Genomic DNA, 25179 nt, shown 5'->3' on the forward strand with positions numbered 1-25179 from the left:
CTCTTTGTCGTCGTTTTCTTCATTGTGTTCCTCTTCACCGACTGGCTATCCTCCGCCCTACACCCCTGAACCTCGCACCTCCTCACTGTCTTCGGCCGTCGACCGCGCTCCACCGCTGCCCGCGGACGTCCTCAAACGCGAACAATAGCTTTTCCTGTAAGTTTGGATATGGGATTAATTCTATTTTTAATTTTTGTTCGGAATGTTAGATTTAGGGCTTAATTTGTTACATAGATGATGAGAGATTTTGTAATTATATGGTTCGTCTTGACATTACTTGATAATTAGATTCATTCCTCTTGTGCCTTACTTTATGGATGACAAATAGCCTTTTCCAGAAAGAAATTATTCCTCTATTTTTACAAGTTAGAGGTTTAACTCATTACTGGGCAGCTAGATATAATATTTTTAGTTCTAATGGAATTTTTAAGTGGGAAATTTGTTCATGGCATGTCAAGTTGTTCCTGAAGCACGTGATTAGCATAAACTTTATTTTTACAAGTAAAATTTACTATATAGTTGGTGGAGGCAGAGCACATATATAAGTTTATATATATGTCTGTGTATTGTTTGTATGAATGAATATTGCAATCAGAAAAGGGGAGGGGTGGGTACATCAACCAGAAGAATTACTTGGATTATAAGGTTTAGAGACCACCTCCAAATTTAATTCCAACGGGGACCACATCAATTGGTTGCTTCTCCAAACCTTCTAGAAGTTGTTGTATATATGTATATATATATGTGTGTGTGTGTGTAAGAAGATAGTGGTGCATTCTGCTGTAGTTCATGTTCCATGCTGATAAAGCACAACAACTGCCAAAAGCCCAGTCTAAATATACCATCATCATTGATATGTATAATATTGTTTGTGTTTTCTCTGTTACTCGTTATTGCTTTTATAAAGTGTTCTGCTGATTCTTCGATCTACTCATGTGCATTATGGATGACACGAGGCGTCTTTGAAATTGAATAGGTGTGTCATACCCGCCATTGAGGGACAACGTACTTTTCGGCAGAAGTCTAAGCGTCGATCCAACCTTGCTGCATTGTAGTAAGTTATTCATGCATCAATAGTATATCACATTACTTGTATAGTTCACCCATGTTCAGGCACCGTTGCATATTACGGTATGGTGACCGACATTGTAGAGGTGCAGTACAACAACGAGAATAAACACCTTCTATTCAAATGCGATTGGGTGGACCCAGAGAGGGGCGTGAAAGAAGATGAATTTAGGTACAAGTTAGTAAACTTCTCGCATTTGATGTACACAAAAAATCTTCCCACGAATGAACCATTCTGTCTAGCTACACAAGCAAGACAAGTTTGGTACACGATGATCCAATTGATGGAGCATGGAGCGTCGTTGTGCCAATGGTAAAGAGAGATAATTACGATGTTTACACGACGATTGATGACAGATTCAGTAATAGGTTCCCCTTAGATGATGGGTATTGTTCTCGGGAATCTCGTGACTATTGGGTGAGAGAGGGCGTAGAAGGTACGTAATAGAAGGAGAGTAGCTAGGGAATGTATCCGTTGGTATACAAAGCCACCTTGGTGAGTCCTTGGACGAGGACACCGATGGGGCTCCGATTTAGCGGAGATGAGTCGGTGTAGTAACTGGCTTCACTTTTGGGTTCTTATATACTTTTTGACTTTTGGAAAAGATGAACGGACTTGGCAAGTGGAAACATTACTATAGTAGTCTTTACTTACGGCAGACGATTTTGAATTAAATAAGGTAAATAGAATCATTCACACTTAATATATTCTCGGCCTAGTAACTGTAGTTCCTACGAAATAGTTATCTTATCATCCTACATTTGTCGTTGAAAGCATGATGTTCGTAATTTATTTATACATTCTTGCATATATGTTGCTAACATAAAATTTGAATTCTTTCCTTTTAGGTAATGGCAAGAACCAACAGTGAAAGGCAATCTGTATTGCAAGAGGTTGGTGGTTCACCACTCCGACGGGTCACAAGAGCCTTTGCACGCAGCAGCCCCAAGACAACCAATCATCCGGAGGTTAGTTCACCCTATCCGTCGAAGCAAGTTGGTCCTAAACGGATCACCACTAGACGCAAGGGTGCCCATGTCTCACCTCTTTTGGACCGCTTAAAATCAATTACAAAAGTGTGGGAGAGAGAGCGGGATGCTCGGACAGCAGCAAGGGCAGATGCATCCTCTGTTCGACGCCCTTTACTGCAGGATTCACATGAGCCAGAGCAGGTAATATTGGTTGTTAGATACGCCTAATAAATTCCTTGCCTTGGTACAATGATACATCGAAACTCCTGACATCTCATGAGTAAAATATTGCAGACGGTGATCAGCGATGTGATTGATGATGATACGATAGGCCCTACGCAGGGGATGGAGACAACTGGGTCCATTACGTTGGGAATAAACCATGCACCGGTGGCTGAAAATGAAGAACCTCCGGAAATGGATGAAGATGATCTCACCCAAAGGGATGAACCAGCTGAGACGGAAGGTAGCATATTACAACATATATGATTTTTAGTACACACTAACAAGGTAAGTGTTGAAGCATAGGAATACTAACAAAATATTCAAATATATTCGTAGGTCCAATGACAGAAACTAAGAGGGGCCGGAGAGCGGCTAAGATGCCTCGTGGATGGGGTGGGGACATCCCAATGGTTGTGTTTATGGCTAGGGATGGCAGAAGCATCATCGGGCTAGATGCGAAGGATTACAAAAGTGGAGTTGGAGTCATCGCCAGAAATGGGATGCGTCTTCCGTTACGGTATTCGAGTTTCCAAGCAATTCCCGAACAGTTGCGGCAAGGTGCATGGATTGAGATACGGGTAAGTTTTAAATAATAAAGATGAGAAACCCTTATATTAAACCTCTGTTTACTGTACATGCTTCCTTGAGTAGAGCAAGCTTACATATTAACACTTTATATTATCTTAGGACAATTGTGGGCTTCCGGATTCGGCAGAGAAGGGTGTTATGGGTGACCTGAAGGATGTCTGGCACCATTGAAAATGCATCATGAAGTCTACATACTTCGCACCACACCAGAACGGCAATGAAGCATTGAAGAAAGTCCCCACCGATCGGATTGTCGCTGAAGAATGGCCGTTGCTTGTCCAGTATTGGAAGGAGGAGAAGGTTAAGGCAAATTACATCTCTTCCTTCATCTTTCTATGCTCATGCCATCCTACCTATATTACTACAATTCATATGGGTCGATGTTCGTAGGATATTGCATGGAGAAATACCAATAATTCCATCAAAAGAAAGTTTCCGCACAGGACTGGCCGGAAACCATTCACAGCGTTGGTGGATGAGGTCCTTCATTCTCTTCTTTGTGCAATAATTTAATCAACAACTATGACTCCCCATTTCTTATGTGGCATTTAAGTTAACTACCGGTTTCTTATTTGGCTAACTCTTAGATAAAGGCAACCGGGAAAGGGGCTGATAATTTGGAAATTTGGATGTCGTCTCGCACGAATGGACGTGGTGGTGATGATGAGATGACTGATCATATTTTGGTATGCAAACCTATCTCACCTTTTGTCGAATGGAATTATAGTACGTCTCTTCCTCATAGTTTTAATTTGTTTGATATTGTGTAGGCTTATTTGAATAATGAACTTAATAAAATTCCTGTTGATAAAAGAACCCCGGCGGCTCATGAGGCTTTGTACCGCCGTGCACTCGGGGGGAAAAGGAATAGAAAAACAACTGTTGATAGTGCTACCAGCTCTGCCTACCCCTAAAGTCATATGACTGGAGGGACCAATGGTCCTGATCTCCGAAAGCTTGCTGAGGATTATCAGAAAGGCCTTGTTGAGATTAGGGAATTTATGTCTGAATTTAGGAGTGCCCACGCTGAGATGTCTGAAATTAGAACCGTTCGTGCTGAGATGTCTGCTTTGTTGAATTCTTCCCTGCGTGCCTCGATACGGGGCCCTGTAAGAATGCATATCTCGTGTATTAGTTAGTTTTAAATTGTACCATTTGGGGCGAGTCATGTCGTTTTCATACTCACCTGTCTTGCAGTGTTCTAGCTGCACAGATGGAAGGTCAGAGACGCCTGGGACTGATGTCCTTAACCCGTTGACGGTTAGTAATTTTTCGTTCCTAATTTTATTTGTATTTGTTAACTGAATCACCCTTTAGATAATAACATCCACTACTAACGCATCACCACCACCTTCGAGAACATGCATGTAGATTACATGATTGACATATGATAACGTTTTTCATGTAGATCGGGTCTCATATTCTTCTCATATCTCGTGGTTTGGAAAAACGCGTTGTTGGTGAGGGGGTGTTGCTATCCGACCCTACCCCAGGTTTGTTGTCAACCTAGTTATATTTTCTATATGAAATCGGTTTTGGTTATAGCCATTTTGAGTAAAACATATTCTATGGTTATTAGTAAGTCAAAATAGTAATACATGATATGGTGACAATGCTACTTATGTAGAACTGTAATCGGGTGGTTGTTTGCTCTGTATGACCTTGTGGATAGCATATAAATCTATAATTAAATATAGATTTGTAGGATGGTGGGTAAATTGATTTTTTTTCCCCAAACCACTTTGATTTTTGATCTAATTTATTTGTTAGGTATTTGGATACATTAACACTCAATTAATTGTTGTTTTTAAATTGGTACATGGTTAAGTTGGTTGTTTAAACAAACAGCTTTCACATGTATAAAATAAATTGATCACGTTGCTGGTTGTTTTATACTTGTGGGGGTGTACAGATGTTGGTCCGGATGTCATCAAGATAGGATCCATGCTATAATTATACTTATACTAATCTAAGTTTTACAATTTTGATTACGTTGTTGTATGGATGGCTAAATTAGGCGATCATCTCTGACCTTTTCTCTTACGTATCTATAATGTTTTAGTTAATATCTTTAATCTTTTATATTGATTAAATATTTCATGAGTTTTATTTTCTTACCGATGATTTGCACATATTTTCTTCATATGTCCGTAGGTGACACTGTTGACATAGTAAGGGTTTTTGTTACAACTGCTACTGTTCCGGAGGCTGCGCTTATTCTACGGACAACATCTGGAGTACAAACACTCGGTGAGGTTGTCCGCAGCGAGCCAATCGACTGGACATTCAAAGATATATGCAATCACATTTACAAGATTTTCTATTCGATTACAACTTAACCATCTCACAAATAAATTCTTATATAATTTAACACAATGTTGGCATTTTGTCGCACGTAACTACGGTGTACGGCCACTTTGACGCTGCATGGGGCGTTGCAGCATGGCACGTAGTTCTATGCTGATTGACTTTTGTTTGTGGATTGATGCTAACTAAGTCCTTTATGTTGGTTGAACTTGCTGTCTCTGCTACATTTTGTGTGTTTGTTGCTATGCTTTGCCATATATGTTAGGCTATATTGCGAAATATTTATGTTTCTACACATTGCGTACTTGCTACAATTCATGGTGATACTGAATTTCCGTAATATTTCCATATTTTGTAATGTCATTTGGGCGTATTTTCTCATAGCGTACAGGTTTTTCGGTTCCGAAACTATTTTTTTAGTTTATAATTGGAAAAATAAGGGGACTTTTTTCGTTACAAAAAATTGGCCGTTACAAATACTGGTACAAAAAATATTAAATAAGTTACTGAAAACCAACTATTGTAATGAAATTATTACCGCAACAAAAGCCGTTACAAGTGGATGGACACTTATTGTAACGATTCTTTTATAACAGTAAATGTCCACTACAAATAAATCGACAGTACAGTGATAGCGTTACAAAGACTGTAACAATAATAATAAAGAATGCATGACAACAAAAAATACAAAATGAGCTTGTCTATCAATATAAATAATCCATTCCCTAACAAATTTAAACAATAACATATTTTTATTTAGAATGAAATATAAAAACGATAATAGAAATCAACTCACAACTACTTTTGTTGATTTCGCATTAATGAATGTGATTCAATTGTGTCCTTTAGAATGGGCCCACTTATAGGTTCCAACCTTATTCACCCCCTGAATATTTGCAAGTGATAAAAAAGTTAATAATTAAATCTAAAAAACATTAATCAATGTTAATAACTAAACAAAGAAACACCAGCTTCTGCGCTGATTCCGTAAAAGATCGCGAGCCACCAGTGTGTGTTGACTCAGCACTACCAGTCATATTCCCACGACGCCTATTCTTTTTTGTTGTATCAGATTTTTGTTTTGCAACATCAGATGACCGAATTCTCCACCACTCAGCTAGTATTGTCACATCAATTTGCTCCTCCGGCTTTCTCCCCCGTTTAGATTTAATATCATGTATCCACTGACCATATACATTGGCAGCCTTGGAATTGAACTCCTCATTGACTTGACCCTCCACTAAAGAGTCCTAAACAACATAATTCCATATTTGATGTTAGACGAAAATACTTTAATATCCCTTAATAAAGTACAACCACATTATATTTAAAACTTATACCTACATACCTTAAATTCTTTCCAATACCATTCTTTTGTGATTGATGGAACTTTCCTCCACGGATTCCGTCCTTATCCACGTTAGATCGAAACACTTTACAAAATTTACTAGTAACACCATGTGGCCAGAATAGGCTGAAACATTTAATGATATTAAAATTAAAATAGGATGAAACATTACTAGTAACAACATAACTTCTTGTCGGTTTCATCAGCATCTTTCTCAGTTACCTTTATACAAATCAAAATATATATTTTAATATATGAAAATTAAGAAAGTTATGCAAATGAAGGTGTTATGATGTAATTTATGTTACCTTTCTAAAGCCATGGCTTTCAAGTTCATGAATTTGCTTAACTCCAGTTCTCCGACGAGGCGGCGGCCTGAAATCAACTAGCTCCTTTTTGAACTTCTTTTTGTCACGTCGATATGGATGATCTTCGGGCAAGAACTATCGATGTGTATCAAACCAAGACTTTTTAGAACCAGTAGGAAGTCAAAAAGATTTAAGTTGATCTTGACAAACTGGGCAAGCTGTTTTCCCCGATGTTCCCCATCCGGACATCATCGCATATGCTGGTAGATCACCAATCATCTATATTAAGGCAGCCCGCATATTAAAATTATGTTTACTTGAAGCATCCCAAGTTTCAATACCAACATTCCAAAGATTCTTCAACTCCTCGATCAATGGCTGAAGATATACATTTATTTTTTGTTTCGTATTAGCACCACCCGGTACAACAAGTGATAGAAATAGAAACTCGTCCTTCAAACACATACTCGGAGGAATATTATAGGGAGTAATCACAACAGGCCATGATGAATATTGTTTCCCAGATTGCCCAAATGGTTGGAACCCATCTGTGCAACGTCCCAAACTCACATTTCTAGTCTCAGAGGCAAATGAAGGATATGTTATATCAAAATGTTTCCAAGCCGCAGAATCGCAAGGATGACACATATCATCCAAACTAGCATGTCGATGAGTTGCATGCCACCGCATTAAAGAAGTTTTCTGAGCGGAAATATATAACCATTTAAGCCTTGGTGTCAATGTAAAATAAAACATATAATGAATGGGTACGCATTTTCCATTCTTTTTTTTTGTATCGGGGCTTTCCACATATTTTGCAATTGCATATATGGACCAACATCATCCCGCTAGTACAACATACATCCAAATTGATAGCAATCAATTTTCTCCATGTGGAGACCTAATCCCTCGATCAACTTCTTGTTTCATAAAAGTTATTAACAAAGCAATTTCCCTCCGGCATTATATCACGCATTAGTTGGCATTGCACATCAAACCATTTCTCAGGAAAATTGAAGTCAACCTTTATGGTAAGCATTCGAGCAACTGTAGAGAGCAAGGTTGCTTTCTTACAACCTGGCCATAATTCCTTATCTACAGCACTCAAAAGATCATACAATATTTTGTCCTCTGCGTTTGGCTCTTCATCATCCATTCGGGAAACAAATTCTGGCCTCACAACATCCATCACCATCTGTGTGTAATTACCTATTCTAGCATCATTCATTCCATCACGCGTTGAGTTATTTGATGCATGCGATGTGCCACTACCATCATGATGCTCACCATGACAACTCCACCTCTCATAATATTGTACGAACCCCCCTCGACAACAAATGAAATTGTACGTCGCCTGGAGGTAGAAACCTTGTGTTTTCACAGCTTTTACAAGGACATTTAATCCTCCCATCAATTTTTGTGACGTCTGGGTTAGTGAGACAATATTGAATAAAACCCTCAACTCCGGAAATATACTTTGCATTGAGAATGCCATTAGACATTCTATTGTACATCCAAGACCTTTGAACGCCACTCATCTTCTACAACAAATTTTAGGAACATCTTAAAATAGTAAAATAAAATTTAAAATATTAGAATCTAAGAATTGAATAAAAATTAAATACTATTAAACACAACTAATTATGACACTGACAATTTTTATTCATTTTAGCCGATAAAATGACCAATTTTTAAATGCATGCATACAAATACACTTGCACTAAAGTGAAAGCAATATATAAACAAGATATGCACATAAAGTTGATAATCTCACTGAAAATGTAATGCTTAAAAGGAAAATTAACAAAAACTAATAGCAAGTAAAGCAAGATTAATTAATTAATTAAGACCTTCAAATAATTATGATCATTGCATAATACTCACTACTTTTATATGTTAAAAATATAATACTTACGCTGCTATTAGATTTTTTTTTTTTTATCTAATGTTATAATTAAAAAACAGAGGTATATTAAAACCATTTAATTTTTTATGTTTCTTAACAAAAACTTATTCATCCCTAAATACATTTTTGAAAAATTCAAACATTAATTACACCAAAAAAGGCATTTAATGTTGAATTTTTTCTAAAAAAGTAAATTGATTATGCTGTAAAAGAAATAAAATAAAACTGTATAAATCATATATATATATACTGCAATCATCTCATCTCATATATTACCGAACCAAGGCACAAAAGAACAGATCTTGAAATGAGATGAGATAATTTGTGCATTCAATTCAAGGAGAAAGACTGTTCCTGAATTGACACAAGTCCAAGAATCCAATCCAAATTCTGAGAAAGAAATCACGGTAAGATCAGATCCACCTTTACACACACAATCTGTTGAACAGTCCACTGATTCAACTACTGATCTAGATCTTCCCATTGTTGTTACAAAAGAAACCAGAGAATGCACTAAACGACCACTCTATCCTCTATCTCACTATGTCTCTTTTAAGCGCCTATTGCCATCCCTCACAATGTGTCTGAGGCATTGTCAAAAAGGGAATGAAGGGATGCTATGAGAGAAGAGATGAATGCATTAGAGAAGAATAAAACATGGGAGGTCGTTGATAAACCAAATGGAAAAACATTGTTGATTGCAAATGGATTTTTACATTGAAGTACAAGGCTGATGGATCCCTTGAAATATATAAAGCAAGGTTAGTAGCCAAAGGATACACTCAAACTTATGGGGTGGATTATCAAGAAACATTTGCTCCAGTTGCAAAAATGAACACAATAAGAATTTTGTTATAATTGACTGCTCACTTTAATTGGCAACTTCTACAATATGATGTTAAGAGCCTACACCGATGCTAACCATGCTTGCCCCCTAGTGGATAGAAGATCAACTGCAGGGTATTGTACTTTTCTTGGAGGTAACCTAGTGACATGGAGGAGCAAGAAGCAGAATGTAGTGCGAAGGTCATCAGAAGAATCAGAATTTAGGGCAATTGCTCAAGGATTATGCGAATTACTTTGGCTGAGGATCATTTTGGATGATTTGAGAGTCAAATGGGAGGGACCTTTGAAGCTTTACTGTGACAATAAGTCAGCTATTAATGTAGCTCATAATCCTATACAACATGATAGGACAAAGCATATTGAAATTGATAGACATTTCATCAAAGAAAAACTGGAGAAGGGTTAGTATGTATGTCCTATGTTCCATCAGAGAGACAATTAGCCGATGTTCTTACAAAGGGGCTGAACAGTTCGAGTTTCCATGATCTTGTATCCAAGTTGGGAATGCAAGACATCTATTCCTCAGCTTGAGGGGGAGTGTCAAAGAATAGATGAGTTATAATATTGTTGAGATATTTTAGATATTTAGTTTTAGATTTAGTTGATTTATATCTAGATTTGATCTTATTCATAGATTAGATTATTTAGATTTGAGTCTATAAAGTCTGTTTTAGATTGCCTATATATAGGCCCCTTATTTTGATTATCAATAAAAGCAAACTTTAGGATTTCTGCAAAATATTTTAACAACAATACTTACAAAATGATGGGGGAGACCAGAGGAAATGGAGAGCCACAAACCGGCACAATAAGCCGGCGCCGGCACCAGCTGACGACAGGTGGACGGAAAACAAATGTTGCACAACCAAGATGTGAATCACTCGAATTCTATGGAGAGACCGAAGCGATGTGACACAATTGGGTACCCAAAGAAACACAAAGGCAAACCTTGGACTATCTTTTGGACTGACAACGGCCCGCCATCGCCGGTGGAACCGTGGCCGACAGTGAAGCTATTGTTCGATGAGGGTTAAGGAGGGATGGCAATCGATTTGGGGAGAAATGAACATCGAATTATGAAAAGTGTTGAGATGTTGTGTGTATATCTGATTTATGAAAGTGTTATCACGCCTTTACATATTTCTTTTTAGTTTTTTTTTAAATTTTTAAAACAATTTTGTTTAGATGTATATATATAATTTTTTTATATATAAATATTATATTTCTTCTTTTGTTACGATTTGACCTACGTAATAAATATATTTAGGACGATATTCGTTATAATTGTATTTGTTACAAAGAAATAAGCGAAACAAATAAAAATAAAAGTTGACCAAATATAAATTTTTTTGTCACGAAAATTTTCATAACAAAACCACTTTTTGCTACAAATTTATTGTTATAGACCATAAAACTACTACAAATAGACAGTTTTTTGGTAGTGAGATCTTTATTTCTAGGTTAGAATAGGTGAAGGAAAGGTATGTTGGTTTATAAAACCATACATTTTTTATAAGCTAAAATTAATTTCCGAGTTCAAGGTAAACAAAAAAACACTTATTTAATTAATGACTAGAGTCCCAATATATAAGCCGTATAAAAAATACTCAAAAAACTTCTCACAAACTGTTTCCTGGAAACAACCACATCCCGGAAACCTCTCATAAAGGGTTCACCAAAATGGGATCATAATATCACTTAAATACCTTCACAAGCTTAATCCCTAAAACAACCGCAAGATCACAAAAAAAAACCGTAGTACAACATTCATTAAAAACAACTAGAATATCGCTGCAAAATACAAATGCAAAATATAGAGAGAATTTCTTACCTAAAGAGAAAGATAGTGCAACACTAACTCTACATTTACTCTATAGGTACAAATATATAGAAGTGATGGATGGTTTAGATCGTACGGTGGATATTAAAGCCTTAGATCGTACGGTGGATATTAAAGCCTACAAGCTAATTGGGCTACATAGGTCGGGCTATGCTGTACATATCAAAATATCCGAATAGTGTAAAAACTTAATATTGATTAAGGTTTGTTCATGGAATGGCAATATTTGGGTGAAATCTTCACTTTTGCTTTCTTCTATGGATACTCTACTTATTCAAATTCTAATTATGAGAATGTTAAATTCTAAAATTCGCAGACACAAAATTCCCTTTCTCTTTCCTAATTAACTTTTTTCATGTAATCTTTAACATTCAACGAACCAAATTTCCTCTAGCCACATTCATTGTTCGGATAACTTCATTCCTAGGATTTTTGAAGATTAATATTTCCAACTTAATTCTTGGTATGCTAAGGCCATATTGTACTGAAGGTAATAGTGGGTATATTTTAACTTTATTTTTTTAAACTCCATTTTAATAGCATTAGAAAATTTATTAGAAATTATAGTAATCTTCCAAATCTTAAATCATGTAAGCCAAGATCAGTTTGTTATATTGCTGATTCTTTGTTAAAGAAGGAAATTGAAAATGTTTCATCAAATGGATGCATAGCTACATTGTACTTGGGACAAAAAATTCAGCCAAATAAGTTATGTTTTAATTAGCTTTAGTAACCTTTTCGTCAATCTCTTTTCATCATATCCCAAATGGGGAAATGGATAACCATCTTTTTTCCTTAGTAGAGATCATTAGGGTTTGCCCTCTGGGAATAGAGAATCTTTTTTTTTTTTTTTTTTTTGCGATGGATGCCCAATCAACTATGTTGTTGTGTTAATGTTGTAACTGTCTCGGGTGAGTAGATGATTTTGTAATTAAGCGCTCAATTGGAGAGTGATATATACCAAATTCATGGATATGTATTATTTATATTGGTTATGGTTTCATCACTGAATACTACTTTTTTTCTAACAATAATGCATTATAATTGGATGATTGTGTAATCTTTCAATCTAAATGTTGAATCAATTATTTAATTTCAAAAATTCTTGGAAATAAACTTAAGGTTTCTTTTGTTATTAATCATTTTTACAGTCCTTTACTTCCACCTATGGAAATTGCATAATGAAAAGAAGCATGTGGAAAAAGAAGACAGTTTGGAGAAAAGAATAATGTAGATGAAACAAAAAAAAATTTGAATGATTTTAAAATTTATATTATTGGAATTAAATTTCCCTGATCGATTCTCATGTGGTCAACTAAAATACATAATAATGAAAACTATTTCAAAGTTGTAATATCACTCTTCAAATAATTATCGAAACAGAACAAACAAACACAAATTTCATTTAGTTAATTTACATTGCAACAATAATAATATGAACTAATTCGAGAGGTTGATAAAAACAACATTGACATGACATAAATAAGTTATACAAAAATTCACATTCTCCTAAACCTTTCTTAACCGCTATCGTTATTTAACAATAATTATATAGATATAGTGAACCCAAAATCGGCAACCTTCTGAAATTCTAGTACCTGAAAAATCAAAACAAAATAAGTGTTACATCGTAAAATCAAGTGAATGATAAGCCAAAATCATTGAAGTGTTTTTAATGGTTTACCTTATGCCATCTTCAAATCTTCAACAAAGACATCGCATAATATAAATGTCATGACTTCATTTATTGATCGGAACTTTTTCCCCATAGTAGTATGAATGTAATACTGCAATAAGTTTTTCAAGAGTCAACTACAAGGGTAAATATGACGTAGATTATAATATGTCAATTTAATGTAAAAAATTGCAATAAATTTGCTACCTTGTCCCTGCGTTCTGAATTGTTAAAGTTGCGCTGCTCCACTATCCAATTCCCTAAACGTTTATGTAGGGTTAACATGCTCCTTCTTTGAAGATGGACGTGGTTAAATATTAGAACCATGGGCATTGTTGTTATATGTTCACTCATGGCTACAATCGTTGTCGTTACTTCATGTGCATGGATTGTTGATTGATACCTAGTAATTTTTCCTCTTTCAACCTATTGTACCATTAGACAATAATAATAACGACAATAACGACAACAACAACAACAATAATAGTAATAATAATTTGTACTTGTATACTTAATATGTTGTAACCTACGTACCTTATGCATCTCCAATATGTAGCAATGTAAGGGCTCACTACGTTGGAGAAGTCTAAAGAATATTCTCCATCTCTTTTCAATCATGGTAGTTGATAAACCATGCGTATTTTCCTCCGGAGATAAATGTAGCTCCTGTAATTAAATTTCTATTGTTGATAAATTTTGATAATTTATAAGGAATGTTCAACATCATGATTGTAACACTGGAATGAAAGAGATGTGTAAGCGTTGGTGTTTTCATTGAATTATCAGGAAGATGACTTTTTAGTGAAAAATAGATGAAAATTCTACTCATAGAGGAGAGGTTTCTACAATTACTCAATGACTATATTGGTGTTAACCTTCTTAATGAAGTGATTTTGAGTCTACGCACTTCATTCTACATTTTGAATATAATATAATTTTATTTGTTGTCACTAGCTATTGTACTTAGAATGTAAAGTAAGTTAAAATTTGTGCTAATAGGTATACGCAATAATTTATTCTATTATTGTAGTTTCATTGAATATAAGGCATGCCTAGATAGCTTTTCTTTCAATATAATTCATTCAACCAAGGTACTATAATTTAGAATAACAAGTTTAATACGTATCCAAGTATTTAATTTTTATTAAATATTAAATTATTTCCTTAACTTTCTATCTGATGATTTCTTCTCGAAAATAACAATAGGATGTCGGATACACATACTTATTCTTCTTATAAGAAAAGGACAAATATTTTTATGGAATGTGAACATACACATTCTATAAGCGAAATTAAATAGAAAAAAAGAATTTAAAGTGATAGATGATTCTTTTAACACAATATGGAAAATATTACATACCAGAGGTTCAATTACTGGTGTGGGGTACAAAGACATATACGGCAACTAAATTGGAAAACTAGAAGAGTCTCCGAATGGAATATTGACTCCAGTCTTTTCCAACACATGGAAATTTGACATAGGTATCAATACAAAATATTAATAGTAACACATTTGACCATTTCTTAACATAAATGGCAAAATAGGTAAATGTATTTCCAAATAACAAATCAACATAATCATGGTTTGAAGTTATACAAAACGAGAAATTAGAGAAATGTATATAGCTGTATATAAATTTCTTACATATATCAAATATCAGAAAACCACTATGAAAAATATTAAAATCTTATGTAAGAGATGTTTGGCATGATTATTTGTAAGAATAAGCAAAGACAGGCCGGAACAAGACAAACCATAGACTCCCTCGATGTTGAAGGAACTCCAGTTGATTCCATTGCTACAGTGATCTGCAATAATATACACTATGATATATTATATTATCATACATCATAACTGAAATCCGATGAATTAGTTATGGCTAATGAAATCCTATGAAACTTGGGAACAAGATCCCCACAAAAATGCATAATATGGAAACTCATTTCTAAGGGTAAAAACAAAATGAATGAGGAAGCAGAAACACGGGGATATAAATATCGCATATACAATTTCTATTTATGGCATATGATATCATATATAGATTTAACATACTTCTTAATTTAAAAGATTTTAAAATTTAATGTACGAAAGTCAGTTTCGGCCCTTTGTGTGCTTCGATCGATTCTACTACAAGCTTGTTCAATTATAAAATCTTCCAATTGATATGAAAAAGAAAAGTATGTAATTATTAGAGGAAAATCTTAAAAATTATGTTGTTTGTAAATTGAATAGACCATACCATTAAAAATAATTTTCTTCTCACCTGTACCTCAAAGGAAATACTCGTTTGGTTTTTTCTTCACAATTTCGGCAAACCCTAGATCTGTATCAAATTTGAGTAAGTGAAAGAAGAGGGTAAACCAATTTATATAGGCTAGGGTTTCATGTATTTGCAAATCAATTTTGGGCTTGAAAGAAAACCCACAACTGTTTCCTTTTTTTTTTTTTTTCTTTTATTTAATCCAGGTTTCTAAATTCGAATTGAAAATAGGGAAAAGTCTTTTTATGTGAGCTATAATTATTTTGGGCTACAAGAAAAACTCTGAAACATTTGAAAGTTGGTCCCAAAATTCAGTTGAAATAAAAAAATAGCTTACTTATTCTAGCCCATATAAATTTTGTTCATTTATATTCAATCGACTAAAATAATGAAGCAAGTTGTTAAATAAAATATAATATATTTCATTAATTTGCTAATAATATGAAAATGAATTTCATTTTTTAACTAGTGATTAACTTTTAAAAAATTATAAATTTTCTAGTTTCCATGGACCTATTATATTATTATCCTCAAAGTAGTAACGAACATGTTTAGAGTATAGAGACTACAAAGACTCATGTGTTAGTGTGGACGGGCTGGAATTGATGTTTATTGAGATCTACTCACATCCTCGTTGTCAATATTGCATTAATAATAATAGTAATAATAATAATAATAATAATAATAATAATAATTCAAACTTGTATACATTATATGCTGTGAAATATATACCGCATGTATCATCAATATGTAGCAATATATAGCGCCACTACTTTACAGGAGTCAAGAAAATATTCTTCATTTCTTTTCAACTGTGATTGTTAATAAAAGTGTATTATTTTGCTGGCATGTTTTCTCGGAAGATAATTCACATAGCCCCTGCCATATACATTTTTTGTTAGTACATAGAAATTTAATTCATCAGAAAAATATATAATAATTATAATTATTAAAGTAGCATGAAGTAACTAATTTTGGTTGAAAATGTATATGGAAAATATATATACATATTTTAGTTTATAACCTGTAATTGTCCAACAATCTAAATGAAATATTGTATGACACACGTAAATGGTTTTATACCATTGTAGATAACCTCCAGATTTTTATAATATATTTATCTTTAAATAAATGTCTAACGTTTTTAACTTATTTACTTTTCGACATATTTGACCTAAGCATTACTAACATAAGTTATTTTAGATTCATGGGTTCAGATTTAGCGCATATATTATCCCTTTATTGGCTATAGAGGATTTTTTGTGAAACTGTATGTTTAACTTCAAAGCTAGGATCACCACATATTATTCTCCCTTCAGCAATAATTCTGAGTATCGAAGAATATTAATACTTGCATCAAGCGTAAAATGTGATTATAAAAAAATCATACATTCGAAAAATTTGTATAAAGACTCTTATTTAAAAATTAATGTCCTTTTAATTATGTTCTCAATTAGGTCTTAAATACAAAACCATTATCGGAAATGGGGTAGTGCAAGTTTTGTATATATGTATTGATACATTGATATATATATATATATATATATGGGGTAAGTGGGCTAAAATCTAATATCTAGAAAAAGAAAATTGTTAGGTGAGAACTAAAATAAATAGCTATAAAATAAGGTTGGAGCTTGAGTTCAAAAAATAATTAACAAAAATTTAAACGAATGAAAAAAAAAGTAAAAAAATATATATTATTGCAAAGGATCCAAATATAGATTTTAATACACTTTCTAGTTTTTGTAACAAAAAAACGACAATGAATCACTCACACCTTAGATCCTTTGCATTTTTCAGCTCAACTTTCTACTATATGGCCTTTCAATTGTCACAAAAGTAAATCTATTAACTTTTTTCAAAAAAGCTTAAGCTTCAACACACCTTCATTTCAAGAATTTTTTTTAACGCCGAAAAAAAATAAATAAATAAAAGCATGTGGTCTATAAGTCTTTCTCATGCTCCAAATGAATACTAATTAGATATCTTTTCCCTTGTGGTGGCTGAAAGACCAAATTCATGTACCTTTCTCCTCACCTCTTTGCAAGCGCCCAAGAACTCCTGTAGATCTTTATTTCTAGGTTAAAATAGGTGAAGGAAAGGTATGTTGGCTTATAAAACCATATAATTTTTTTTTATTAGCTTCAATTAATTTATGAGTTCAAGGTAAACTAAAAAACACTTATTTCATTAATGACTAGAGTCCCAATATATAAGCCCTATAAAAAAAATACTCAAAAAACTTCTCACAAACCATTTCCTGGAAGCAACCACATCCCGGAAACCTCTCATAAAGCATTCACCAGAATAGGATCATAATATCACTGAAATACCTTCAAAAACTTTTCCCTGAAACAACCGCAAGATCACAAAAAAACCATAATACAACATTCATTATAATCAACTGGAATATCGCTACAAAACACAAACACAAAATATAGAGAGAAATTTTCCTACCCAGAGAGAAAGACACTGCAACACTAACTCTACAAATACTCTATAGGTACAAATATATAGAAATAATGGACGGTTTAGATCAAATCCTTAGATCTTACAGTGGATTTTAAAGCCTACAAGCTAATTGGGCTCCATAGGTCGGGCTATGTTTACGGACATATCAAAATATCCGAATAGTGTAAAAACTTAATATTAATTAAGGTTTCTTCATGGACCGGCAATATTTGTGTGAAATCTTCACTTTTGCTTTCTTCCATGGATACTCTACTTATTCAAATTCTCGTTATGAGAATGTTAAATTCTAAAATTTGCAGACACAAAATTCCCTTTTGCTTTCCTAATTAACTTTTTTCTTGTAATCTTTATCATTCAACGAACCTAATTTCCTCTAGCCACATTCATTGTTTGGATATCTTCATTTCTAGGATTTTTGAAGATTAATATTTCCAACTTAGCTCTTGTTAAGTTAAGGCCATATTGTATTGAAGGTAATAATGGGTATCATTAAATTTTATTTTTTTTAAACTACATTTTAATAGCATTAGAAAATTTAGCATAAATTATAGTGATCTTCCAAATCTTGAATCATGTAAGCCAAGATCAATTTGTTATATTACTGATTCTTTGTTAAAGAAGGAAATTGAAAATCTTTCATCAAATGAATACATAGCTACATCATACTTGGGACAAAAAATTCAGCCAAAAAAGTTGTGTTTTAATTAGCTTTAGTAACCATTTCATCAATCTGTTTTCACCATATCCCAAATGTGGAAATGGATAACCCAACTTTTTTTCCTCATTGGAGATCATTAGGGTTTGCCCTATGGGAATAGAGAATCATTTTTTATTTTTTATTATTTTGCGATGGATGCCCATTCAACTATGTTGTTGTGTTAACGTTGTAACTATCTCGGGTGAATAGATGATTTTGTAATTAGGTGCTCAATTGGAGAGTGATATATACCAAATTCATGGATATGTATTATTTATATTGGTTGTGGTTTCATCACTGAATACTACTTTTTTTCTAACAATAATGCATTTGTTGTTTGATTTTTTCAACAAAACAAAGTAGAATTCGAAAATATTATCAAATTTGAAAAGAGAATTTATTTGTAGCATAAAGCATTCAAATACATAAAAATAAAAGGTGACCCTTAAAAGGAAATTTGCAATTAATTTTTGCTTTTTTCTGAAAATTGAAGATCCCCTCCCAGAATAGACCCAAATCCTTAAATATTCCTTAAAGAAACGTTTTGAACCGTCGTCTGGTCGGTTACAGCAACCGCCATCAACCGCCCACCAATTCCTCCTTTATTGACACGTGTCTTAACAATCTCGCCAACCACTCCTGTCAATTACAGGACTTAACTGGCTCGACCGACCGCTTCTGAACACCTTATCTCCTTAAATGGGCAGCTGGCCCATCCGACTACTCAGCCGCCCACAATAACCCCCAGCTCCTTAGACGGACCGCAGGCCAACCGACTCCCTCGAGAAACCCCTTAATCAACTGGTGGGCCTAACGACGGGCCCACATCGTCTCCTATTTTGGGCCTTTTATCCAAATTATAAATTTCATACATAACAACTTGCCCCGCCGCCATCGGACTTTCCAACGTCACTCCTCGATCGCCGCATGACAGGACGTTAGGAAGTCTGTAACCTATGTAACAGTGCCGGTCTGACTCTGTTTTCCCGTCACATCAATGGGGTTTTAAATACCCCATTTTGAAATCAGTATCCCATATCTCTTTTCAAAAACCCCTCCGTCAACTTCGCTCATTTCACGCATCCACTATCGCAAAATACTTTCCACAAAACCTCTCATCTTCTTCACTAGTGTTTCTCTTCTTCTCTGCAACTCATATACCATGGCGAACCAATACGTCCCTGCACTCCCCTTTGACGGAACCGCCCCAGAAGTGCCTTTTGTTGCCACGAAGGTACTGACTCCCATCATCCGCCCATACTGTATGACTCCCGAAGACTCCAGTCGGATGAGGGAGGTACTCGAAGCGGGAAACCCCATCGCCGTTAACAATCCCAACTACAATGCCATCAGAATCCACGAGTAGCATCAAAAGACATCTGACGGACCCCAAGGACCCCTATCGTACTTGGTACAACAAGGTGACAGAACATTTCCAAGAGCAATGGAAATGCCAACAAATCGACCAGGCGATACTCCTTTCCACTTTGCCATTCCATTTGCACGAGAAGGTCCTCCTGGTGATGGCGGCCTTCTGGCACTCAGAAATGGGTGTCTTTTTCCTGCCAACGGGCCCCATTAAATTAATGAAGGAAGTTGTTAAATAACATATAATATTTTTCATTAATTGGATAATAATCCTAAAATGAATTTAATTACTTAGCCGAGTGATTAACTTTTAAATTTTATAAATTTTCGATTTCCATGGACCTATTATATTATTATCCTCAAAGTAGAAGCAATAATGTCTTACGGTAGAAGACTACAAAAACTCGATTTCTATAGTTCGTTATTGAAAAAATATACCTCCAATTCATGTATTAGTGTGGACTGGCCCTGAATGGTTGTTGATTGACATTTTACTCACATCCTGGTTGCTAATGTTGAATTAATAATAATGCTAATAATAATAATAATAATTCAAACTTGTGTAAAATATTTACTCCATGTATCTCCAATATTTAGCAATATATAGTGCCACTACTTTGTAGGAGTCAAGAAAATATTCTTCATTTTTTTTTCAGCTGTGGTTGTTGAGAAAAGTGTATTATTTCCTTGCATGTTTTCCTCGGAAGATAATTCATATAAACCCTATCACATACATTTTTTGTTAGTACACAGAAATTTAATTCATCAGAAAAATTCATAATTATTATAATTATTAAAGTAGCATAAAGTAAGTAATTTTGGTCAAATATGTATATAAAAAGTATATATTTTTTAGTTTATAACCTGTAACTGTCCAACAAACTAAATGAAATATTGTATGACAGACGTAAATGGTTTTTTAGCATTGTATATAAACTTCAAATTTTTATAATATATTTATCTAAAAAAAAGAAATGTCTAATGTTTTTAAATTTTTTTAATTTATGACATATTTGAACTAAGCATTATTGTCGACAAAAATTTGTGTTATTTCTAATAAACAAAAAATTTATACAAATTATATTCAATTTTGATTTAAAACGGTCCTATTCTCTAAATGGGTCATTTGTTTCTCTTTCCGGATCGATTTGTTTTCCAAATTAGAGTTGAATGGCTTTTTTGATTCGAAGAGATTTGGTCTTCGGTTTGGATTTTTCGGATATTGGAGGGCTTTGGTCTCCGTGTAGGCGATTTGATCGCCGGCTTTGGATTTGGTGTTCTCTTTGGACAATCCGAGGCTTTGATCTTTGGTTTGGCTTTGCAAACGTTTGGAGGGCTTTGGTCTCCTGGTGGGCGATTTGATCGTCGGCTTTGGATTTGTTGTCTTCTTTGGACGATCCAAGGCTTTGCTCTTTACTTTGGCTTTGCCGTGTTTTAGAGGGCTTTGGTCTCCATGCGGGCGATTTGATCATCGGCTTTGGATTTGATATTTTCTTTTGACGATCCGAGACTTTGATCTTTGGTTTGGCCTTGCCGGCTTTTGGAGAGTTTTGGTCTCTGTGTCAGCGATTTGATCGTCGGCTTTGCATTTGATGTCTTCTTTGGACGATCCGAGGCTTTGATCTTTGGTTTGGCTTTGCTGGTTTTTGAAGGGCTTTGGTCTTCATATGAGGGATTTGATCATCGACTTTGGATTCGATGTTTTCTTTAGACGATCCGATGCTTTGATCTTTTGTTTGGCTTTGCCGGCGGTTGGAGGGCTTTGGTCTCATTGTGAGCAATTTGATCGTCGGCTTTGGATTTGATGTCTTCTTTGGACGATCCGAGGGTTTCAATTTGGTTTGGCTTTTCCAGCTTTCGGAGGGCTTTGGTCTCCATATGGGGTATTTGATCACCGGCTTTGGATATGATGTTTTCTTTGGACGATCCGATGCTTTGATCTTCGGTTTGCCTTTGCCGTCTTTTGGAGTGCTTTGGTCTCCATATCAGTGATTTGATCATCGGCTTTGGATTTGATGTTTTCTTTGGACAATCTGAGGATTTGATCTTTGGTTTGGCTTAACCGGCTTTTGAAGGGCTTTGGTCTCCGTGTAGGCAAATTTGATCATCTGCTTTGGATTTTTTTTGATGATTCGAGGCTTTGATCTTTTAAGGGGTGGATTTGGTGCTCCATAACACTTTTGTCAGCGTGTTCGTTTGACTTTTGGTTTGAAGAGGGCCTGGTTGATGCTTTTGGCGAAGAACACCTTGAAGCTTTGGAATAAACTTGGGAGGCTCTTCCTTTGCTTTGACGGATCATTCAACGGCTTTCGGAGCTTTGATCATTTCTCCGGCTTGGGTATACGGCGAAGAACGTTAACTTTATCGATTCATCTACAAATATTGGATCGTTTGTTTAAATTAGTGACTTTCGACGAAGAACGCCTCGAATGACACGAAGAACATGAAGAACAATACATAGAGAGTCTAGAGATTTACCTATTTGCTTCAATCCTTGATGTCACTTTGGTGTGTCAAATGAATTGGCCATGATCCTATTTATAAGGGATGGGTGGCCTCGTCTTCCTTTTCTAATGATGCCACATGACGCGTCCTGATTGGCTAGTAGAAAGATTTTATGATATTTCCTTTTCCATCAGATGTTGTTTTCCACTTTTGAAAGATTTGATTGCGCACCTTCCCTCTTGTCAACATCTTTATATCATTTTTTTTCGGATGATATTAATTTATATACTTCCTTTGTTCACAAGATTAATATATTTTGCAGCTAAATTTATTATGGCTATATTTATGTACGTAATATTTGTACGATATCTTCCATTTTAAGTTGAATTTTGCATTAATGGTTGACATTTATTGTACAAAAATTAACATATGTGTGTAGTTAAATACCATATATTTATTTTATTGGAATTTTATTTCTTCCAAAATACATGATATTTAATTTTATTTAGGCATTTAATTTTTAATGCCTACAAAATGCCCCCTCAAAATTAGTCGTCAAATATCAAGTCAGATTATTTTTTTTTGGACTGAAATTCAATTTTTTATGGCTATCATTTTTTTTGTATTTATTGTAGCCAATATTTTTTTGAAGGGTTTTTCTTCTTTTTTTTTTCGGACAAGATTCTTTTTTGTCCAAATAATTTTTTTTAAGCACGATTTTTAAGGGCTTTTTTTGTCTTTTTTCCACACATAATTGACTAAACTCGGAGTTATATTCCAAGTTTTCTATGTATCCGGGGAAGAAATCAAGTCATAACGTCGTTCAGAACAAATTTAACTAGAAAGTTTATCCTTGTTTCTAGGAGGCTGTAGAAAGTTTATCCTCATTTCTAGGAGATTGAAGAACGTTTATCCTCGTTTATAGGAGATTAAAGAAAGTTTATCCTCATTTCCAGGAGGTTGTAGAAAGTTTATCCTCATTTTCAAGAGATTGCAGAAAGTTTATCCTCGTTTCTAGGAGATTGGAGAAAGTTTATCCTTGTTTTCAGGAGGTTGTAGAAAGTTTATCCTCATTTCCAAGAGATTGTAGAAAGTTTATCCTCGTTTGCAGGAGATTGTAAATAGTTTATACTCATTTCTAGGAGTGTTGAAGGTATAATTGCCCCCACTATACTCATTTCTAGGAGTGTTGAAGGTATAATTGCCCCCACTATTTGAAGTGTTTTATTTTTCGTCTCGTCGTCTGAGAAATCTTGGGTAGGCGGTTCATATATTCCACTGGACATCATGCTCAATTCCATATCGTGAGCGCGAGTGGCGAGTTCTTCAAAATTATGGGGTCGGATCCCTTTTAGGATGTATTTCAAGCCCCACTGCATTCCTTGAATGCACATTTCTATGCTGGAAGCCTTGGAACATTTCTATCCCTTTTAGGATGTATTTCAAGCCCCACTGCATTCCTTAGGATGATGGGTATTGTTCTCGGGAATCTCGTGACTGTTGGGTGAGAGAGGGCGTAGGAGGTACGATAATAGAAGGATAGCAGCTAAGGAATGTATCCGTTGGTATACAAAGCCACCTTGGTGAGTCCTCGGACGAGGACACCGATGGGGCTCCGATTTAGCGGAGATGAGTCGGTGTAGTAACTGGCTTCACTTTTGGATTCTTATATACTTTTTGACTTTTGTAAAAGATGAACGGACTTGGCAAGTGGAAATATTACTATAGTAGTCTTTACTTACGGCAGACGATTTTGAATTAAATAAGGTGAATAGAATAATTCACACTTAATATATTCTCGGCCTAGTAACTGTAGTTCCTACGAAATAGTTATCTTATCATCCTACATTTGTCGTTGAAAGCATGATGTTCCTAATTTATTTATACATTCTTGCATATATGTTGCTAACAGAAAGTTTGAATTCTTTCCTTTTAGGTAATGGCAAGAACCAACCGTGAAAGGCAATCTGTATTGCAAGAGGTTGGTGGTTCACCACTCCGACGGGTCACAAGAGCCTTTGCACGCAGCAGCCCCAAGACAACCAATCATCCGGAGGTTAGTGCACCCTCTCCGTCAAGCAAGTTGGTCCTAAACGGATCACCACTAGACGCAAGGGTGACACTGTTGACATAGTAAGGGTTTTTGTTACAACTGCTACTGTTCCAGAGGCTGCGCTTATTCTACGGACAACATCTGGAGCACAAACACTCGGTGAGGTTGTCCGCAGCGAGCCAATCGACTGGACATTCAAAGATATACGTAACCACATTTACAAGATTTTCTATTCGATTACAACTTAACCATCTCACAAATAAATTCTTATATAATTTTGCACAATGTTGGCAACTTTTTTGTCGCCCGTAACTACGGTGTACGGCCACTTTGACGCTGCATGGGGCGTTGCAGCATGGCACGTAGTTCTATGCTGATTGACTTTTGTTTGTGGATTGATGTTATCTAAGTCCTTTATGTTGGTTGAACTTGTTGTCTCTGCTACATTTTGTGTGTTTGTTGCTACGCTTTGCCATATATGTTAGGCTATATTGCAAAATATTTATGTTTCTACACGGTGCGTACTTGCTACAATTCACGGTGATACTGAATTTCCGTAATATTTCCATATTTTTTTATGTCATTTGGCTGTATTTTCTCATAGCGTACAGGTTTTTCGGTTCCGAAACTATTTTTTTAGGTTATTATTGAAAAAATAAGGGGACTTTTTTCGTTACAAAAAATTGGCCATTACAAATACTGGTACAAAAAATATTAAATAAGTTACTGAAAACCAACTATTGTAACGAAATTATTACCGCAACAAAAGCCGTTACAAGTGGATGGACACTTATTGTAAC

General features: G+C 34.9%; 1 protein-coding gene and 1 long non-coding RNA gene across 2 annotated transcripts in view; one reads left to right on the forward strand and one right to left on the reverse strand.

The window, feature by feature from the left end:
- Positions 1-2396: 2396 nt before the first annotated feature.
- LOC127239427 (uncharacterized) lies at positions 2397-4085 on the forward strand. Its single transcript, XM_051257567.1, has 7 exons — positions 2397-2506; positions 2602-2843; positions 2953-3153; positions 3244-3333; positions 3441-3539; positions 3624-3962; positions 4051-4085. Exons 3-6 carry the CDS (start codon positions 3034-3036, stop codon positions 3765-3767), a joined length of 453 nt encoding a protein of 150 aa, XP_051113524.1. The 5' UTR covers positions 2397-2506; positions 2602-2843; positions 2953-3033; the 3' UTR covers positions 3768-3962; positions 4051-4085.
- A 9413-nt stretch (positions 4086-13498) lies between these two features.
- The window catches only part of LOC127266670 (uncharacterized), a 60305-nt gene continuing 48624 nt past the window's right edge, over positions 13499-25179 (reverse strand). The window contains exon 4 of the long non-coding RNA XR_007842209.1: positions 13499-13509. This is a non-coding gene — a long non-coding RNA (uncharacterized LOC127266670). The remainder of the gene's footprint in view (positions 13510-25179) is intronic.

The sequence above is a fragment of the Andrographis paniculata genome, unplaced genomic scaffold (assembly GCF_009805555.1).
Source record: "Andrographis paniculata isolate CXL003 unplaced genomic scaffold, ASM980555v1 Contig77END, whole genome shotgun sequence".
Lineage (NCBI taxonomy): Eukaryota > Viridiplantae > Streptophyta > Magnoliopsida > Lamiales > Acanthaceae > Andrographis > Andrographis paniculata.

Coding starts and splice junctions, on each gene's coding strand:
- LOC127239427 (XM_051257567.1), top strand. CDS start 3,034: ATGAAGTCTACATACTTCGCACCACACCAGAACGGCAATGAAGCATTG. Junction 3,154..3,243: donor AGTATTGGAAGGAGGAGAAG/GTTAAGGCAAAT, acceptor CGATGTTCGTAG/GATATTGCATGGAGAAATAC. Junction 3,334..3,440: donor TCACAGCGTTGGTGGATGAG/GTCCTTCATTCT, acceptor GCTAACTCTTAG/ATAAAGGCAACCGGGAAAGG.